Source organism: Macrobrachium nipponense, chromosome 1 (genome assembly GCF_015104395.2).
Source record: "Macrobrachium nipponense isolate FS-2020 chromosome 1, ASM1510439v2, whole genome shotgun sequence".
Taxonomy (NCBI): domain Eukaryota; kingdom Metazoa; phylum Arthropoda; class Malacostraca; order Decapoda; family Palaemonidae; genus Macrobrachium; species Macrobrachium nipponense.
In genome coordinates this window covers 178,893,172-178,914,590 of record NC_087200.1, presented here as the reverse complement: position 1 = coordinate 178,914,590, position 21,419 = coordinate 178,893,172, and the positions used below count along the sequence as shown (strand labels likewise).

General features: G+C 39.5%; 1 protein-coding gene and 1 long non-coding RNA gene across 5 annotated transcripts in view; one reads left to right on the top strand and one right to left on the bottom strand.

Annotated features, from left to right (window-relative positions):
- The window catches only part of LOC135219874 (alkylglycerol monooxygenase-like), a 30,590-nt gene that overhangs the window by 3,574 nt on the left and 5,597 nt on the right, over positions 1 to 21,419 (top strand). For 2 of the 4 annotated variants that reach the window (XM_064257010.1, XM_064257009.1), the window contains exon 2: positions 13,300 to 13,487. In XM_064257010.1, coding sequence (XP_064113080.1) covers positions 13,383 to 13,487 — 105 coding nt within the window. In that variant the 5' untranslated portion in view covers positions 13,300 to 13,382. Of the gene's footprint in view, positions 1 to 13,299; positions 13,488 to 21,255; positions 21,278 to 21,419 lie in introns of those variants that run through there. The other 2 variants (XM_064257012.1, XM_064257011.1) reach the window with 2 other exon arrangements.
- The window catches only part of LOC135219876 (uncharacterized), a 39,315-nt gene continuing 37,887 nt past the window's right edge, over positions 19,992 to 21,419 (bottom strand). The window contains exon 3 of the long non-coding RNA XR_010315522.1: positions 19,992 to 21,338. This is a non-coding gene — a long non-coding RNA (uncharacterized LOC135219876). The remainder of the gene's footprint in view (positions 21,339 to 21,419) is intronic.

The window sequence follows — 21,419 nt, the reverse complement described above, 5'->3', positions numbered from 1 at the left end:
CTGCGTTCGTATAAATGTGACAACATGGACCTGTCTGTTTGCTTACTGTAACCATGTTTTATCGTCAAATTCCAACGTAACATATTAGTTTACTTTGTCCATAAATCTAGTTTCTTTATATGAAACTCAAATGGATCCTTGTCATTTGTACGGAAATTGGTGTGGCTTCCAACAGTGCGGTGCTTATGGAGAAAGTTATGAACACTCTCCCGATAGTGAGTCCCTTTGATTGCTACTTATAGTTTGAGTTATATATAAAGATACTAGATTTATAGACAAAGTAAACTAATATGTTACGTTGGAATTTGACGATAAAGCAAAGATTACAGGAAGTAGAAAGATATATGGTGCCACATTTAAACAAACGCAAAACTACATAACTAAAATTAAGTTGCAGCTGTGTTTTACCTAAATCACACGAAAATTGAACGAGAAATGTGGAGACGCCGGTACGCCTTTACTAGAAAGTACCTTCTCCAATTTGACAGCAGTGTAATGAATAGGTTGTAATTACTGGAGTTTCCAAACCGGGAAATTCTCTATACTTATGCTGCCCAACATTCCAGATTCCAGCTTTTGTGGATGCAGCCCTAGATTTGCTGTTGTCCCGCATAGCTTATTGGTTACGAGAGACGATATATGGTTAACCACAATTTTTTCATAATAATAAAAAGCCAGTAATACGAATTGCAGGACACGAAGCTCAATTTTATATTTTTAATCGATATTTTTATGTGACTTTTACGGGCGCCCTTAAGCAATTTTACGGACCCCAAGGGCTCCATGAACACTAGGTTAAGGACCCCTGCTATTATAAGAGGATTTACTACAAAAAGCAAGTTGGTCGGAGCACTCCATATACCCTGAAACCTTTCAAAACAATTAAGGGAAGAGTTCCTCTAGATAACCATCTCAAAATGAAGATTCTGTAAGTTGGTTATACTCAATATCTTTACTCCTTTTCCCTTATTTCCTTGTTTAGAAATCTTTACCGGTTATTGAAAGGATATTAGCGTTGTTTTTTAAGAGACAACTCTACCAATCGAGGATATTGAGGTCAGTGAGACTTACACCCACAGAATAATCAGACATGCTGCGGAGCGGATTGCAGCCTCATTACGGCTGGAGCGTTGGTAATGCGTAGCTCCTGTTGCTTTTCCTTCTTTCGGTCCTGAACTATTCACTGTAGGAAACAACGGTTCATTATTTTTCGGGTGCATTTTTGCAGCCATGCATTAATTGAGAAAGGAAAGATGTCACTAACAACCGTAGGCTAAGGTGGTCAACGCCTTATCTTCCTCTGTGGGCTCAGAGTTATTCCGCTACGGCTAGGCAGAATGATAGTTTTCAGAAATATCTGTAGCTTTTTCAGAAATATCTGCAGCTTTTTCAGAAATATCTGTAGCTTTTTCAGAAATATCTGTAGCCTTTTCAGAAATATCTGCAGCTTTTTCAGAAATATCTGTAGCTTTTTCAGAAATATCTGTAGCTTTTTCAGAAATGTCTGCAGCTTTTTCAGAAATATCTGCAGCTTTTTCAGAAATATCTGTATCTTTTTCAGAAATATCTGTAGCTTTTTCAGAAATATCTGTAGCTTTTTCAGAAATGTCTGCAGCTTTTTTCAGAAATATCTGCAGCTTTTTCAGAAATATCTGCAGCTTTTTCAGAAATATCCGTAGCTTTTTCAGAAATATCTGCAGCTTTTTCAGAAATATCTGCAGCTTTACCTTCTGAATAATAAGAAATATTACCACAAAGAACAAGCTTGGAATTTCAAAGGTTCATACTCACTCCTTGGTCCATACCATAATGCACAAACTATTAGTTACCAAAAGAGAAAAAAAGGAATCTGAAATCAGTTATATAACGGAAACCAATCCTGAATGGTGACATACTAAAACCTCTTAACAACGTAGTAAGCCTTGGTTGGTTGCAAACTGAATTAGGACTAGTGTGCAGATTCTTTTCAACAGACCCAAGGGCTTTTGTCTGTAACTATGGACTTACGAATCATTCAATATGCAGACAATGGGAACGAATGTAAGGTTACACAAGTGCCGTCATTTAACGTCACATTGGAATTTATTTTAATCTGCTGTGTGTGTGTGTGTGTGTGTGTGTGTGTGTTTAGAGAGAAAGAGAGGAAGGGGGAAGAATTGGTAGCACACGAGTTTTATTTGACCTTTAACTGAAAATAAAAAAAAAAAACAGGAAAAAGTCAGTAAAATCTCTTTTTCTTTTACCTAAGAACAAGACGTCTGGCATTATGAAATGTTTAACCAGAGAAAAAAGTCGTAAGTCTACTAAATAAAACTGCAAGCCAAGAAAAACAATAAAAACAGGATTTTATAGAGAGAGAGAGAGAGAGAGAGAGAGGATGGAGTGGAGTGGGGAAGAGTTGTAAAGTACGTGAAAAGTCACCCAATAAATTTAATGGCTGCCTGACCATCTTCCCAGAGCTGCTGCACACAACACTAACATGATACGGTAGAATGCAAAAAGAACACCCCGTATTAAAGGAGTGCAAGATTTTCTGACGTTTGTTTAACAACGAATGCTGTATTTTTAATAATGAAACAGAAGGAAATAAAAGCGCGGGGGGGGGGGGGTGGTCTTCATTCATTTTCATGGTGAACGCTTTAGAGCAAACCTTCCCGTAAAAACCGGGCCTCTCAACTTACGAAACGGCATACGTGACACTCATTACAACAGCTCAGTAATCGCAAAAACTCACTGGAGGTCTGTGAATTTCTCGAACGGAACTGCCAGACTCTCTCTCTCTCTCTCTCTCTCTCTCTCTCTCTCTCTCTCTCTCTCTCTCTGTTCATTTTGGAATTTCGTGTCGTAATAGAATCATTTTCATTGGATTCCTAGACCGATGTTGCCCGCGATGTGAAAAACCAAGACGTAGCGCTTACAAAGCAGAAGTAACGATTTCGTCTCGGTTTCCATTACTGATTTTGAAGACAGTTTCTGTTTTCCAGTAAAAGGACGGTGCTACAACACCAGAGGCTTTACCTAGAAGGGAAAGGTAAACCGGCCTCATGCAGATTACAGGATAATAGGACTCGGATAGAGAAAGTATCGGTTCCCATAAAAAGAGGCAACTTCAGCAGAGATAACTGAGTAAATGACGGGAGAATAAGGAAGAATGACCCCAAGCTATGACACCATTAAAAAAAAAACATGGATGAAGACAGCAAATATAAAGATGTATGAAGTGAGGTGAATAAAATAATGAAATACCGTAACAAAACAAACAATATATTTAAAGCCAAACCTAGTGAACTAAATGTGTGACATTTCTTTAGTTTAAACAAAACAAAGCATATCACATACAATTTAAGTTTGATGTAACTTGAAGATTCAGAACGACTTTTACGGGAAATCTTTTTTTCTTTTTAAATCGTCTGCCTTCAAACAGAGATACATAGGAGTGGGTTGTATGGGCGAGCAAGCAGGAAAATAATTAGAAACTGATCTTGCAACATTAACCTTGTTTTGAGAACAATAATATCCAGTTTGGACAGGATGATTCCAGGTACTTAACTAGGGTTTATACACGGCCTTTACCCGGCCTCACAAATGGCATTTCACCCTAGCCAGTAACTGAAGGCCTATCGCCCTGCTGCGCTACACCAACCCGGAAGCGCTCCCGTCCCTGACGGCTGAGCCTGCTGCCGCTCTCCTTAGCCAACGTCTTGAAGCTGAAACGGCCAGTGTGCATCAGGAATTTTCCTATGACTCCTCCCGACAGCCGCCCACCTGCTTATAGTTCTTGACTGATAAAAAGCATTGTCCTTTCCAACCTCCGGTAAAGCCCTGCAAGCAACCCACGTCCTTCGGCCGACGCCCAGGTACAATTCGACGCCCGTCACGCCGTGGAATTTTACCTCCCTGTTCCTAGCACTCATTCCTATTCTCAGCTGTGTTTTCTCCAGTCAATTCCCATTCCTAGAATTCCAGTCTCCCTATGAGACCCCAGGGATCGTACTTTGCTGCTTGAAATCGAGTTATGCTCAAAAGCACTTCGCGTCACAGCGAAGATTTGAGATCCTCAGAAATCTTACAATCGCTGCGTAAATTCACTCTTACCAAAGCCAGTATTTCATTTTCGAATGCTCAGCAGGTTCGTGTAGACTGCCGCGTTGTGTGCCTGCCCCGGTAGGCACACAAGTCAGATATTTCTGAAAAAGCTACAGATATTTCTGAAAAAGCTACAGATATTTCTGAAAAAGCTGCAGATATTTCTGAAAAAGCTGCAGACTATGAAAAGAGCTGAAAAAGCTACAGATATTTCTGAAAAGCTACAGATATTTCTGAAAAAGCTACGATATTTCTGAAAAGCTTTTTTAACAGATATTTCTGAAAAAGCTGCAGATATTTCTGAAAAAGCTGCAGACATTTCTGAAAAGCTACAGATATTTCTGAAAAAGCTACAGATATTTCTGAAAAAGCTACAGATATTTCTGAAAAAGCTACAGATATTTCTGAAAAAGCTGCAAATATTTCTGAAAAGGCTACAGATATTTCTGAAAAAGCTACAGATATTTCTGAAAAAGCTACAGATATTTCTGAAAACTATCATTCTCGGGGTGCCATACCCTTGAATGCCAGCGACGCTCACGCTCGCTTACAGCTCCACTGCATAGTCTTATTGTGTATTGCCTAATTTAAGTTCTCGACCGACCCGTACTTTCATTCACCTACGTGATCCCGTAGGATAAGTGTTTTGCTTGTAATATGGTGGCACTTTGCATTGATAGTGTGAATAGTAGAGTTAAGGTTACCAGTGCCACGGAACCAGACCGAGTTCCTGTAATTGTATATCTTCTGATGGCCCCTTTTTGAAATTATATTAATTTGTGAACTTATTACTTTCATATCCCTTCCATATCTTCGGAAGGTAATTCTGTTTATTCTAATAATGGTTTTATTCTCATTTCCTGTTCATAGTCTGCGTGCCATTAGTCAGGAAAGGCGTAGATTGCGCACAAGAAATAATTCTGAACATTCAGAATTTGGGATTTGGTCATTTTGCCTTAACCCCCCCGCAACTATAAATATATATATATGTGTGTGTGTGTGTGTGTATGTATGTACTTAGTTTTCCTTAAGAGATAGTGGTCACTGTGACACCCAAACATAGCCTGTTGACTCGTGATTGAATCCCATTTCATGATCCTACATTTAAAACTTGTGTACTCAATGTTCCTCAGTAACTCGTAAGTACTCTCGCTTTTATTACTTTCTAAAGCCATTCCTATCCGCTACCTCTTTTACGCTTTCATTATATCCACATCCTCCTCCTCCTGACAAATCCTGCCGGTAAACTTTCTGCCAACGTGTCATCTTCCGTCCTTTCAGGAGTGTCAGACAATTTCAGAAAACACTGATGCATTCTTCCAGACATTCCGCCTTCTTTACCACTTCTTCGTAACTCCACATTTCCTACCCCTACAGTGCTCACTTAGTGCATTTAGAATTCACCTCCATAAAGTAAAATTGTCTCAAAAAGCCTTCATACAAAATTAAGTCTATTCCCAAATTTTAAACATATCTCTGTATCTTTCCTGTTTCATTATTTTGAACCTAACCTTTTCTCCCATCGTTGAGTCATATTGAACACCAAAACCTCTGTATTTAAATCATCTATTCTTTATTCTTCTGCCATCCATATAAATATTCACTGCTTCGTAATCTTGATTTCCATTTACCATCATAATATTTTTCGAACTTAATCCTCTTACAATCACATTCAAATTCCCTACTAATTTCTGCAGCTTCCCCAAGCATTACTGTTTAACCTGCAAACATCGATTATTCTACGGCCCTTTAATGGCTCTTTTCTTATCTTACAGCATTGCACCCACATCTATTGTCCATTTTCCAGACTTCTTGCATCACTCGATTAAGAAACAGTGAAGACATGGCAACCTTGTCTCAGATGAACATTGACACCAGCTCTGCCATGCCTCCTCTCACACAGTATCAAAAATCGGAAACGTTCGCAATACATAATTATCTATCACTTATACTGTGCATTCTCAGCATTTTGTATATCCATACATATGTATGTCCATTCAAATAGTACTGGTTTTTTCTTTGCTTTCAGTTTTCTCCCATAACTGTTCATAATAAAACAAATGCATAATTTGAATTGAATTTAATTGAATATAGAATTTAGGCGAAAGGCCAAGCACTGAGGCCTATGCAGTCATTCAGCACTGAAACGGAAATTGACAGTAAAAGGCTTGAAAGGTGTAACAGGAGGAAACCCTCGCAGTTGCACTATGAATCAGTTGTTAGGAGAGGCTGGAAAGTAAGATGGGAGAAAGGGAATATGAAAAGAGGTACAGTAAAAGAAAAGAAAGGGGCTGCAGCTAGGGGCCGAGGGCACACCGCAGAGAACTTTAAATAATGCCTACAGTGCACCGCATGAAGTGCACTGACGTCACTACTCCCTACGGGGATGCATTGTCTTGCATACTTAGTCAAAATCCTACTTTATTTATCCTTGGAGTCGTAAGTAAGGTTATGCCCTCATAATTCATGCAGTTGTCTTTTATCTTTACCATTATACACTGGCACATATGTCTTTCATCCATGCGTAATTTACAAACCCTCATCGCTTGAATTTATAGCAGCTGGAGCGCTTTATTCCGATGATATTAAATGTCAGTGAGCATCTGTCGATTTGAGAGTGAATGTGTAGGCTACTCAGTTGTTAACGGATTGTGGTTGATTGCAGCCAAAGTGGAGAAGTCTACCTGATAAGATGTAACCTGCCATCCTCATCGAAACCGAAGAACGAGGGACTTCCAAATGTTTTCACCTCGGTAGATTGAGGTTTACCTCGTCGAGGCTCTCCCACATGACGGTATATCTACATTTTCATGGGGTAATAAAGACACGTATGGAGTTTTTTATTTTCTCCATTTTCTCTCCTACCTAATTACCATTCACAATGATTGGCAAACAATTAGGTACATTACCTTACAATTAGTTCAGCAGAGGCCTATTGGGTTTTAGGGAACATGCCCATGTTGGCCCTGCTCCTCCGGTTCAAAAATCGAAACTGGACCTTACCTTACTGACCTTACATCTTGTTCGGGTTGCCCCAGGTCCCTCTGTGTGAGGCACCTCTAATGTCTACCAGAGAATTGTTAATGCATATTGCGGTATATTTTCCATTACTCAGTTGGAGAGCTTAACAAGCATAACATCGCCACGAAACCAGAGATAGAGAGAGAGAGAGAGAGAGAGAGAGAGAGAGAGAGAGAGAGAGAGAGAGAGAGAGAGAGAGAGAGAGAGAGAGAGAGAGAGAGAGAGAGAGAGATTCTGTAGGTTTTGTAGTGTCACAGAATGAGATGGATTTCAGCTCACCGCCATTCGAATGCAACATGTGTCAGGAACTACTTGTCAGATTTTTTTTAATATGTACCATAGAAAAAAAAAACGAACCTTGATGATTCATTCTCATAAAACAGCTCACTAAATACACGGCACCGCGACAGACCTTCCGTACTAATTTCTGCAAGGCACCATTCTCTCTCTCTCTCTCTCTCTCTCTCTCTCTCTCTCTCTCTCTCTCTCTCACTTAAATGTTTCCCATCTTGTGTAATCTCTCTCTCTCTCTCTCTCTCTCTCTCTCTCTCTCTCTCTCTCTCTCTCTCTCTCTAAAAAAAAAAAAAAAAAAAATCTCCTAAAAAAAAAAAAAAAAAAAAAAAAATTATGTTTGGAATCTGTGTAATCACCTTAAACGAATCCCAGCTGATAAATCTTTTACAGGATTCCCTGTTCTGACTAACTACGCTTCCTGGACAACATCACAGACTGACATTCCTGAACTGCCATGGCTGATGACACTTTTTATGTACTTAAGTAGTCAAACTGCTGAAGGCTTTGCGTGCTAACTGCCTGTAGTCTACGTATTAGTTTCCTTTGGGACTGAGACTTCTTATTAGCTTTAAAAAGCCGAGAGAACAAGAAAGGCACAAGGGTGTACTCCATTACTTCCCTTTATATAAATTGGACATTTTCAAGTACTATAAATGAGTTGTTAAGGCAACCAAAGCCAACTAAAAACCCCAGACGAGCTTTTGTGCCATTGATTGTAGAACTTCTTACCTGTGGGGTCTGCTGGTTTGGCCATTGTGGCCATTCCTTGGGGATTTTCATAGTTGGAGTCGGAGCAGTCAGGTAATAAGTTTCTGGCTGTTCATGACTGTTGGATGTTTAGTATTTGAAGGGATGCTACTGTTCACTCGTGGCGAAAAATCAGTTGAGAGCTGCAACACGTTTGGGACAGGGAGACCGTATGTTAGTGTGGCAGCAATAAAAGGTATCCTAGCGACGAACTATAGAAAACTGTCCATGAATAAGCAGATGCAGCGACTGCAGGGGTACTCAACCCCATCCCCCCCTCTTTTCCTTTTCAACTGGTCACATTAGAAAAAATATTGAATTGAAGCTCAGATAGAAATATTGAAACCAAGACACAAGCAGAGATAACCCAAGAAAAGTTCAAATTAAAGCACACGTGCGAAATGCAATGTCAACAAGTGGTGCGTAGACTGCAAAGAGGCACGCTCATCAAAGCTAGGTAGTCTCAGTGTCTGTCTCTCTTGTCAGCAAGAACAGGAAATAGCTAAACTGCGGAGGGAAGCAGAATAAGTATCAAAGGAAGTAAAGGAGTTGACTAAGAAGCAAAACAATGATGAATTCAAGAGAGCTGTTGGTAGAAGAGTGATACCAGCCAGAAAACATGATTGTCCCCCAAAAGGAATAAGCACATTAAATAGGTTTGCAGTGCGCTCAGAATCAGAGGAGGAAACAACCTTGAATGGAGACTCGGGTAAACAATCAAGGGTCAAATTTGTGGTGAAAAACAAAAATACGAGAAGACTTAATTCTTACCCAGGCGCAGGAGCAAGGACGATAACCAATGGAATCAATGACAGACTGAAGCGAATATGCCATGAAAAAAGTGTTAGGTTTGTAAACTTTTGGGACATATTTGTAGGGCATAAAAAAAACTATATAAAAAAAGATGGGACTCACTTGAATTTGGAAGGAGCAAAATTACTAGGAAACCTTCTTAACAAATACCTTTTGAAACACCTCAGTGAACTGAACATTCAAAGGAAGAAGTCAGAAAATAAGGGAAATTAATAAAGCCACCGAGGACAAAAGAAAAGCTAGAAAAGTCCCTCAGTATGGCACAGTTTAATGCATAATCTATTTGGAACAACGTAGATCTCTTCAAAGCATTGATAGCAAGTGAATAATTAAGCCTAATAGGTACCATAGAAACATGGGTACAAGAGACTTCACAGGAGAGTACCAAATACTGGCAGGATATAAATTATTCAAAAAATATAGGCCCAGTAGAAATGGATGAAGTGTTATGTTATATGTCAAGGACCACCTCAGTTCAATAGAGTGAAAAATTACAACCACACAAGAAGTAACTGGCATCAATATAAGCAGTCTAGGGAAGAAATTCTAATACTAGTGTAAAGACCTCCCCAACAACCACAAATGTCCGACGAGGAGCTGTATGCACTACTAGGACAAGAAATATCAACAAACTCTGCATAAGAATGGAAGATTTCAATGCAGCAATGTAGTGGGACGCTATGACCTCCGCATCAAACTCAGGAGAGAGATTTCCAGAAATTGTCAAAAATTAATTCCTCCTAGAGGAAATAACAGACTAGATATTGTCCTATCAACTCAAAATAATCTAGTGTCTGACTTTCCAGTAGGTGGAAATTTAGGCAAAAGCCATTATAAAATTATTACATTTCTTATTAATATTCAACATAAAAAAGAGAAGATACTAAAGCGATTAGAGTATGTCACGAATTATAGTGCAACTGATCTACCAGTTCGTGCCTGATGTAAAGCAGCTGATAGTCCTAGGACACTTTAGGGCATAGGCTCCAGCCCGTGCACAAGGGCAACTTGACTAAAAACACGTCGGCGTATTGCAATTTTATTACAAAAATAAGTTATTTACTCTCATATTTACATACTTAAATGACAGACATCAAGAATAAAGGAGCCATATCTCCCTTATGTTACAGCAATGAGAAGCGTGGACACGCGGCCACGAGATACTCGAAAAACTCACAAAAATTGCTATCTCCGAACAAAAATATACATAAGTATGATTTTGAGCCACTCCACTGTTACGACAAACGTTATTCTATACTTTGGGCCAATGATGGCAAAGACTATCACAGATTACTTAGAGAATTGCATATCACTCACAAGTCACACTTCCCAAGTGGAAACAAAGAACAGCAATTAAACTGGAGCTCCCCAACCCACGTCTTACTTGATTCGTTTCTCAGATTGAAGAGGACGCTCCGGGCTATGAAAAGGGGGTCGTGGGGTGACGAGCTTGTATTTTATCGTAATTTTGAAAAGGTTTCTAAGAACTTATATCCTTCTGTGGTGACAAAATTAACATAAATCAAAATCCAAGCGGACTCTTGGTAGGCTTCAAAATCAACGAAATAACAAACTTCATGAAAATAACGAAACTCAATCAAGAACCATCTCGTTCTTACGGCCAATCGGCATACGTGGAACTTCTTATGTATGTGGGACAGGCAGAAATTGGTCATGGAAAAATAGTGCAAATATTTTTTCACGACAGAGTATGTTAAAAATCTAGAGTACGACAAGAACACAGACAAAGACAAGTACTGGGAAATCTTTCTAGAAGACTACACAGAAACTCCAAATGTATATCATTGAAGAAAATACTAACAAATGGCAACCCTTAGCCTCAGTGGTTCAACAGAGAAATTAAAAATAGAATAAGAGAAAGAAACAGATTGCACAAATTTAATGAATCCACAACCAAGGCCAGAAGAAACAAGAAGGCATAAAAAAAACTCTGTAGAATGGTGGACAAATTAGTAAGAAATGCAAAGGTAATGAGGATAGGAAAGTTGCATTAGTTTGTAAAGATAACCCAAAAGAATTCTTTGTGCATGTTAATAATAGGAAACCAATAAGAAATAGCACGTGTCCCTTAAGAAACAATGAAGGAAACCTAGTGAATGCAGAATTGGAAAATGCAGAATTATTGAATAAGTTTTTTACTAGTGTTTTTTACTCCCTCAATCCCTGAACCAGCTATTAAATATGATGGGGCAGAACGACTCGACAAAGCAATATTTACAGAAGGAGACCTTAAAAACAAAATAGAAAAACTAAACATGCTCAAATCTCATGGCCCGGATGGGATACATCCAAGAAAAATTAAAAGAGTTAAAAGAGGTGATAGTTCCTCACCTATATAAACTCTACAGAAAAACTGCAGAACAGTGAAAGGTACCAAAAGGATAAAAACTAGGTAACGTCCCCCCCCCTTAAAAAAAAGGTCCAAGAGAAGGGCCGGGAAATCATAGACCAATCTGTCTAACGTCAGTCCATAATTGCAGACCAAATTGTGGATCACACTGATAGAAACAACCTGTTGTTAAACAGTCAACACAGCTTCAGACAAAACAGATCCTGCCTCTGAAGCCTCTTGGAGTTTTTCCATCACATGTTTGGTATTTATGACGGTGGTAGAGCAATAGACATACTCTCCTTAGATTTCCAAAAGGCCTTTGACAAAGTTCCACACAAGAAATTAATGGCAAAAGTTAGAGCTTAAGGAATTGTAGGAGAAATAGCAGACTGGATGGAAGACTGGCTAACTAATAGAAAACAAAGTTGTAATAAACGATGAAGAATCAGAATGGACAGATGTGAAAAGTGGAGGTCCTCAAGATTTGTCTTTAGCCTGCTCTTATTTTTTATGTATAATAATGACATTAATGTAGGCTTAATTAGCAGGATAGCCAATTTTGCAGATGACACCAAACTAGGTGTAAATGCAGCAGACCCAGAGACAATGGAAAATTTAAGAAAAGATCTAAGGAAAATAGGAGAGTGGTAAAAAAAATGTTTGAGTTGGTCAAAAATGGACAGTATTTGTTGTTTAAAACTGTATAGAAAATGTCCACTCTGAGGACTGTGCATCAGCTGACCCATGCAGTTAAGCTTAGTCACAAGCAGACTTATGCACCATTCCACCTGCACCACCCATGATCATCTGCCCCCAGGAACATATGCTGGGATCACCATCACACCCAACAAAGCAATGTATGAGAGGACCTCTTAGCCTGCTTGGGGAGCCTTGCCATACCTCCACTGATCTGATGAATGGCAAGATGTGTATTAAAGAAAAGGGATAAGAGGTAGATGATAAAGGTAAGGAGGATACCAAAGGCAGACATTCTCAAATGGACAAGAGCAGCTGCTGGAGCTGTGGGAATGTCCATGAGTGAAGCCCACATAGTCTCAGGGGGGGTGAGGTTGAGGTCAGAGCTGAAGCAATGGTGTCCACTGAGACTACTGTAGGTCAGGTACTTTTGGTTAAAACCAAATGTTCAGGGAAGGCAAAAAGAGAAGGGTGTCCTGTAATGCCAAGATGCATATTATTTTTACAACTGTCGATCCATTCAGCCAAGGAAATACTTGGAACAGCTTCAACAACTACCATAACGAGTGAAGTTCAAGACATCTGATCAGCAAGGATGCTAAAAAAATGACACTACGAGTTAGTGGGTGGGCCACTCTACCTTAACACTCATCTGCCATGGTTAACTACTTTCTTTCCAGAATTCAATCATTGCTAAATATTAACAAACTCCAAAATAAATATTTCAATAAAGAGGTATAACTTAGCATCACTTAAATTGTTTTTATCCTTCAGTATAAAAAAGTATAACCAGTTCTGCTTTCTTATTACAACTGGCAGATGATCACATTCCTTATTTCTAATAACATTCAGTTTTGGTTTACAGTTTTTCCCAAAGACAAATACACGGTGGGGGGACAGTGCCGTCCGTGCACCTCATGGGGTGCACTGTAGACATTATTAAAGGTTCTTTAAAGCATCCCTTTGGCCCCTAGCTGCAACCCCTTTCATTCCTTTTAGTGTACCTCCACTCATATTATCTTTCTTCCATCTTGTTGTCCACCCTCCGTAACAATTATTTCATAATGCAACTGTGAGGTTTTCTTCCTGTTTTCAAACCTACCTACTCTCAATTTCCTTTCCAGTGCTGAATGGCCTCATAGGTCCCAGTGCTTGGCCTTTGGCCTTAACTCTATATTACATTCCGTTCCTATATTCCAAAAGCATTGATATAAACTATTTTAGGCATAGATCTTTTATAGAACATTGTGAACATTAAAGTTATGCTAATCTGCCCTTATCTTTTTCAGATCACATAATCAAATGAGTAAGAACTTCACACAAGTTGCATGAACTCCTTGCAAGAAAACATTATTCCTATTCTCAGGTTATAATGGGTCAAACTTTGCTTCAAAGGCTGGGAACTCTCCTCTACATAGTCAACCCTAAGACATCTAGTTTTGAACATGCTGATGACGTTCCCAACTATGTGGATGAGGTAACGAAAATCTTATTAATAATATTATTCATGTTGCTGATTAAAGCCTTTAAACAATTTTAGGGTATTTCAAGTCCTGTTTCATATAATCATTACTCATGATACCTATTGGAATTCATAAATGGTGAAACAGAACATTCAAAATGTCTTATACTGTATGCTTACCTTTTGCTCTGTATGGTCAAACAGGATGTCCATTGGGACCACTTAGATTTTAAGTGTTTTGTTTACAACATTGCAGTATTGTGTAATGAACCTCAACTTAGACCGTGTGATAGAAATTGTGGCAAAAACTTGTTCATATGAAATACAAACCATTGCTAAAGATAGCCAAGTTTTAGTTTTAAGTGAGAAATAGCAGTACAGCAGATAAGTAAAAAATACTGCATTTTGTGATACAAGCATGAAATTTGGCACAAGTGCTCATTTTAACCACCTCTTTTGAAAAATCTGGGTGACCACGAAAAATTTCAATAAGGCCACCACTTTTCATGATGGCTACTAGTTGTTGAAATAAATGCATCAGTAATTATTCAGATTTAATGTCTTCCTGAGTAGAAGAGTTAATTGAAGATATCACCAGAGCTCCTACTACCATAGTTACCCATTGTGATAAAGAAGGCATACAAATTGGCTGCCATGAAATATTTTGCTTGATAACTCTGCAACCAAGAAAGATAGATATGAAACATTCATTTATACCTACATTTGTGGGGCCAGAATCTGTTTCTAGCATTCCTATTGGGTTATTATCAATAATACATCTAGGAAAGGGACCCCATAATGCTACTGAAAATTATACAAGCACAAGACTGTAATAGATTATGATAAAGTATCTATGTTCGAGCACTGTCTCAATGTCTTTTTTAAGCTGAAATGAACGCAAGAATCTAAAGATACATGGTGTTACACTTTAGTGTGACACAATTCTCATTTAGGTGTATCTGAAGCATCATTTGCAACATTATATTTACACCTCACATTTTGATTACACCTCACATTTACAGCTACACAAAGTCTGCCATGGCAACCAGACTTGTAACCACATTTTGTAAGCTGTTCACAATTCTTTTCAGCAGGGGAGTTAGTTGTCCAGAAGACTTTCCAATCTTCACCAGTCTTTCAGCTTTACCTACAGTGTCCAAGGTACGGCTGTCACAGATCTTTCCATTGCACCCATTCAAAATAGGTTGGAGTATTTTAGTCTTCATAAAGTTTTCGGTGCTTCCTGTTCAACCTCAAGCAGACGTGTCTCTTGTTTCATTGGCAGAAGTAGAAGAGGATAAGGAGTCTCCTCCAATGGCCTACAAGTCGCTACTTCGCTATTTTCTAATGAATTTCTCTGACTCCTTCTCACAATTGACCCCAACTTCGCCTGAGTCCTCGTATATGAGAGACAATCAAGTGGATTCATCTAAATTGCTTAAGCTAGTACTACTCTCTTTTTTGGCACATAAGACATTGAAGGAAGTGAACCTTTGGCTTCCAGAGAAGAAGGAACAAGGAAAGGTTAACTTTAATTTCCCTCCATCACATTTTTCCACTAGAAGACATTTGTGTTACAGGACCAGAGAGGCTATTGCTTTGGGTGTGTCTGCCTCCACCCAGGTAGACTTTTCTGGACTCATTGACTCAGCTAGAAGGTCAGCACTTAATTTGGCTAAAATAACGTTTTCATCATCGGAATTGGATCACCTCATCAAGACATCTTTTGTATATTCGAGGTGGTTAGCTTCCTCGATTGGACCGTGGGAGATTTGGGCCGCAAAATCAAGGAATGTTCGACGCTAGATGAAGATTCTTTTTCAGACATTTCTGGCGTAATTTCTTGCTTGGACAAAGGTATCACGGATATTTCCTTTGAGTGGCCTCTCTCTTTACTCTGGGCATCCTCAAAAACATAGAACTTTGGTTCTTGTTCATCACCGAAGATGTGTGTCGGAACAAAGGTCTGCTCTTCTTTACTCTCCTCTAGACAGCAAGCATCTTTTTCTGTAGGATACAGTGATTCAGGTTCCTTCTGACCTGCAGAAGAAATCGACACAGGACCTACTCTCTCAGTCTACTAAGCAACCTCATGATACTATTCCTAGCTCATGTCCTATGCCTGTGACACACACCCATCCCTTTCGTGGCAGGGGAGTCTCTAGGTCCTTCCCTAGATCGAGAGGAAGTGTACCCATCACCCCACAAACCTCAAGAAATCCTCAGCTAAAACCTCCTCTAAAAAGTGAAGGATCAGTCCTTCGTGCACCTATAGGAGCAAGGCTCCACCAGTTTTGGAGAAACTGGGAAGCAAGAGGGGCGGAATCTTGAATCATAGAAGTGTTGAGAGAAGGCTACGATATTCCTTTCGAGAGAGCTCCATCCTTGTCCAGCTCTCCGATACCTTTAAAAGCCTACTCAGAAGATTCAGAGGGATTCATTGCCCTGTCAAGAGAAGTTTCATTCCTCTTGCAGAAGAGGGCCATTGAGTAAAGGTCCCCATACACAGAACGATTGTCTGAACGATTGTCTGAACGACTGTCTGTATCGTTTACAAAAACACTTTTTATGGGCTTGTCTGAATGCAAAAGTGGGCGGAGCTTCATGTTTAAATAATCTCTGCAGGAATCTGTCATGACTAGGTTGCTGGCTTGCGACTTAAGTCTGTCTTACACAGATTGTTCAATGTATTTGTTTGTCTGCCAATATAATGCTAGGACACTCGTCTCTTCTAGAGAGGATGCCATGTCTTCTCAAGACAAAATCTTTGTTCAGACTGAAATCAGTGCGGAGATCATTCATACTGTATGAATAGTGTGTGTGTGTGTGTGTGTGTGTGTGTGTGTGTGTCAATAACGACAATCGTTCAGACAATCGTTCAGTGTATGGGGGGCCTTTAGTAGTAGACCCACTACCCCAGGATTTTACAATCAACTATTTGTAGTCCCCATGGCCTCAGGGGGCTGGAGGCCTGTGTTAGATGTAAACACTGAATCTTTTTGTTCAAAAGACAAAATTCAAGAAGGAAACGAATCAGATGGTTTGTCATCTATCCGTCATGGGGATTGGATAATTTCCATCAGTATGGAGGACTTGTACTTCCATATCCCAATTCACCAGAAGTCAAAGAAGTTTCTTTGATTTGTTTTCAGAAACAGGGTTTATCAATTCAGAGCTGTGTTCGGGCTTTCAACAGCCCCACAAGTGTCCACACGCGTCTTAGTCCCCATTGCGAAATGGCTACATCTAGACAGGATGAAAATGTCTTTTTACCTAGACGACTGGCTTCTTTGGTCGCAGGCAGAAAAAAAGTGCATATAGGACCTACAGAAACTTCCTTTAGCACAGGCATTGGGACTTCCAATAAACCTGAGGAAGTCACAGTGAGTCCCCTGTTAGGAATGAGTCTATTTAGTGACTTTTCGGCTTTTCCACCCCCACAAAGAGTGGAGTTGTGCATGCAGAAGGTGGACCATTTTCTACCCCTTCAAGAGGGCTCAGCAAAGGGGTGGATGAGCCTATTGGGCACTCTATGAGGAATCTCCAGATCTCCCTCAAGATAAATTAGAACAGGAAAGGTTTCCAGATTCGTTTGTGTTCCAGGTGACAAACGAGATAAAGGACAACCTGTCTTGGTGGGACTCAGAAGAGAGGCTGTTGGAGCCCCGTCATAGTATTCTATTCAGATTTGTCTGATCTAGGTTGGGGAGTTCTCCTAGGAGACAAGGAAGTCTCAGGAACTTGGAATGTTCAACAGAGAGAGTGGCATATCAATCTGAAGAACATGACTGCTATCCGCTTGGGGTTGTTGGAGTTTGCAGACTTGTTTTGCAACAAGGTAGTGACTGTTCATTCGGACAGTACAACAGCTCTCTCATATATCAGAAAACAGGGAGGATCATACTTGTTTTCTCTCTGCAAAGTGGTAAGGGCCCTGCTATTATGGGCAGAACGAAATCAGACCAGAATCTTAACGAAATTCACTCAGGGGAAATGCAACGTCCTTGCGGATGACTTAAGCCTCCAAAAGCAAGTTCTTTCCACAAGGTGGATGTTGAATCCGTTGGTCTGCCTCGATCTGTGGAACTTTCAGGCAAACCAATCCTAGACCTGTTTGACACATCAAAAAACCACCATCTCCCTCTTTACTGCTTGCCAGTGCCTGACCCTCAAGCATAGGCAACGGAGGCAATGCTCTTAAATTGGTCAGACAAAGACCTGTATGCGTTTCCATCGTTCAAGATGGTGAGAGAGGTCATCAACAAGTTCAGGTCTCACCCCAACATCTCAATGACCCTCATTGCTCCATTCTGGCCAGCACAAAAATGGTTTCCTGATCTACTAGAGCTCCTGGTATACTTTCTTAGAATGCTACCACAGAAGATCAGTCTACTTAGACAGCCCTAATTAACTTGAGAAGGTTCCATCAAGGTTTGTCCACTCTGGCCCTGACCGCATACAGGCTGTCTGATGCCTCTTACAAGTGAAACGTTTTTCAAACCAAGCTGCAAGAGTTATTGCTTAGTGCAGAAGAAAGTCCTCAAGTGATGTATACCAGGTGAAGTGGACAATCTTTCTGGTGCAAGAAGCATAACATATCATCTTCTCAGACATCTATAGCAGAAATCGCTGATTTCCTTTTATACTTGAGGACATTCCGTCAACTTCGATGCTGGGCTCGGTCTTTAAGTATAGAGGGGTAGATTTGTTGACCAATAAAAACCTGTTGGATCTTATCAGATCCTTTGATACGGAGGAACTTGAAGGTCCTAAGACCCAGTCTTTGAACCTAGATGTGGTTCTCAAATGGCTGTCGGAACCACAATTTGAACCATTGAATACATTCTCCCTAAGAAACTTGACGAGAAAACCCTATTCCTGGGAGCCTTCTCCACAGAAAAGAGGGTGAATGAGCTCTTCTCAATGGACAAGAGGATACGTTTTGCTCAAGGTAATGCTGTATGTGCATTAACCTTTGGTTTTTTAGTGAAAAACAAGACCCCAAGTTGTGGCCTCATTCTTTCGACATAAATAGCCTTACGGACTTGTTAGTTCCGGAAGAAGAGAGTTTTCTGTGTCCGGTCAGAGCACTAAAATTCTATCTACAATGGACGGAGAAGATTTGGGACACTTCCACCTGTGGAGAAACCCGTCACCCCCAGTGTCTAAAAATGGCCTGCCGTTTCTCAGTTTAAAGAATAAGATTTTAATTCAGTAACAGTGAAAGCTCACAAAGTGAGAGCAGTGGCAACGTCACTTTCTTTTGATCATAACCTCTCTTTAGATTCCATTATCCAAGCGACATATTGGAAGTGTAGATCAGCTTCTCATTACCTGCATGAAATCAAAGTGGTTTATGACAACTGCAGTACCCTGGGTCTGCATTTAGTTGCTGGCATGGTGTTGGGTAAGGGTGTATAAGAAGTTGTTCCTTCCTAATCTATTCTATTCGCCTTGAACAAGGTTGTTGAATCTGAAGGGGAACCTGGGGGTACTACTGATGTAATAGATGTACCATTCAGTCTGTTCTGATAGTTGGGTAAGGTTTCTAATATATTTTGGCAGTGATATGATTACTCTGGTTTGGTTGAATTTTTCATGGTACTGGGTAGGGGCATCTTTGTGTAGACCTTGAGCCACAGACTATTCCTTAGCTGCATGGATCTTACTAAAGTAAAGGACGACCTTTGGCTAAGCCGCCACATTTCTACAAGTCAAGATGAGCGTCATTCAGAGGCAGAAATCATCTGTACAGTTCTCATAACAGGTAAGGAACCAACAAGCATTTTCACTAATGCTAGCACTATGTACATCTTTTCATTACTCTATATGTGTCTATCGATGGATCCCACGTACAACAATGTGGGATTCAGCTATGTAACTACTTGGTAAGTTGCATACATAAAAATGGCATTTTTATAATAAAATAAGATTTTATGTATACTTACCAAGTAGTTACATTATCAAAGCCCTCGTGCCTCCCCACTCATGGATAGCAGGGCATAAACAACTTATTTTCATACTGAGCTGGTTAATCTCTCCCCCGGTGGTGGGCGGCTGGGTATCACCTAGCCAAAAACAAAAATAGCGCTACTGCAAATTTCAAACATTCTAGCTGCTGATGGATAGAAACTATCGCTATGTAACTACTTGGTAAGTATACATAAAATCTTATTATAAAATTTCATACGGAGATTTGTGAGGATATCAAACTTTTCTGTAGTAACAACATATGCTGCTCTGCCTTAACCATTTGGAGCTTAGTATCATATTATTTTATCAGTTATTGTAATTTGCTTTTGATGATAAAAAATATGGTGTCATTTTGAAAGTAAAAAAAACTGTCAATAGTTTGTTATCTAAAAATATAAAGCAACAAAATGACTCATTAAAGAAATATGATTTTTTATGAAAAAACCATGAAATTCATTAACTCTTTTTCCACTACGGAAGAGCATGATAAATTCCCTTTCCAGTAATATATAGGTAGATATACTGACATCAAGGGCTGATGGAAAGACAATTATCATTGTTTATTATGGCCAACGGCATTTCACAAGGATCCATTGTATTTTTCAGGCTACAATAACATATTTAAAAAAACAAGGTGTGATCCAACCTCCTATTTACTCGGGACGCAAGCAAGATTTTCCCCTCATGCATAAGTTGCAAACATGATATTCCTAACTTAACATGAAGTGGTCTTCTAGGTTAATACTCATACTTAGTACTACTTCTCATACTAACAACAAGGATCAAATTAAAAGTACACAAATTAAACATGTTCATATATTCTCAGTTAGAGGTGGAAACACAAATACAGGCAGTCCCCGGTTATCGTGGTAGGGTACTGATAAGCAAAAACCGCCATTAACCAAAACTTGGTGATTTATGGTGCTTATGGCGCCAACATCCGGTTAATGGCACCGATAACCGGTTAATGGCACCTCCTTGAGGCATGTCTTGGCGCCATAAATCTATTATTGGCACCTTATGGCACTGATAACTGGAACTCGGTGCATTATGACGCCATAAATCACCAATTTTATGGGGCTAGACGAGCGCATAAAACCAGCTCACCATTAACCGAGTCTGCCGACAACCAGGGACTGCCTGTAATTGAACAGAAATACAGCCTCTAAATTCAGTACACCAAAATAACTTAAAATGTGTTGAAATCTATGGTCAAATAGAGCCGTGTTTCACAATGAAAAATTAAAATAAATATGATATATGCACATTATTTAGTTTTTACATTGTCATTCTAATAACTAAATCATAAATATCCTGTCTTAAAATGCCTGTATCTTTAACAGTTTTAACTCAATGCGGAATACCTTTTTCAGACCTTTTTAGGCTCTTCCATTTACCTGTCCTAACCTCCCAACAAGAATAACAAGATCGTAGTTGGAAGGCAAAAAAAGTCACTATATACAATCCCTTTATAAAAATACATTTATTGAATTACCTAAAATGAACCTACCAGTAGGCAATTAAAAAGTGACCAAACATGAGAGAGTAAAACAAGCAGGAATTAACAGAATAGAAGAACAGTTAGGTGATAAACAAAGGTGTGGAAGAGGTGTGGGTATTCAACGATGGAACGAGGTATTTATTAAGACAATTGATTTCGAAGCCGTAAAACCGTCCTCTTGCTGAGCTGTAGCTATAATTTGGGATTTTTTTCAAATCAATCTGCATTTTACAGATTGTAGAGTGATTACGGATGTTTGACTATTCAGGCCTGGATAATCTACCTACCATCTTATGACTAACACCGTGATGGCTACAGACACGAACTTTTAGTAAGCTTCTTGTCCAGTCTGTCCTTCGATCTGAGAGGAGACCCGAATGTTATTGGTTTATCTGAAATAAGTTTAAGGATTATAGATGGAAATTCTTGGTTACTGGTAGTATATATAACCTTGATTTTGTACAAAACTCATC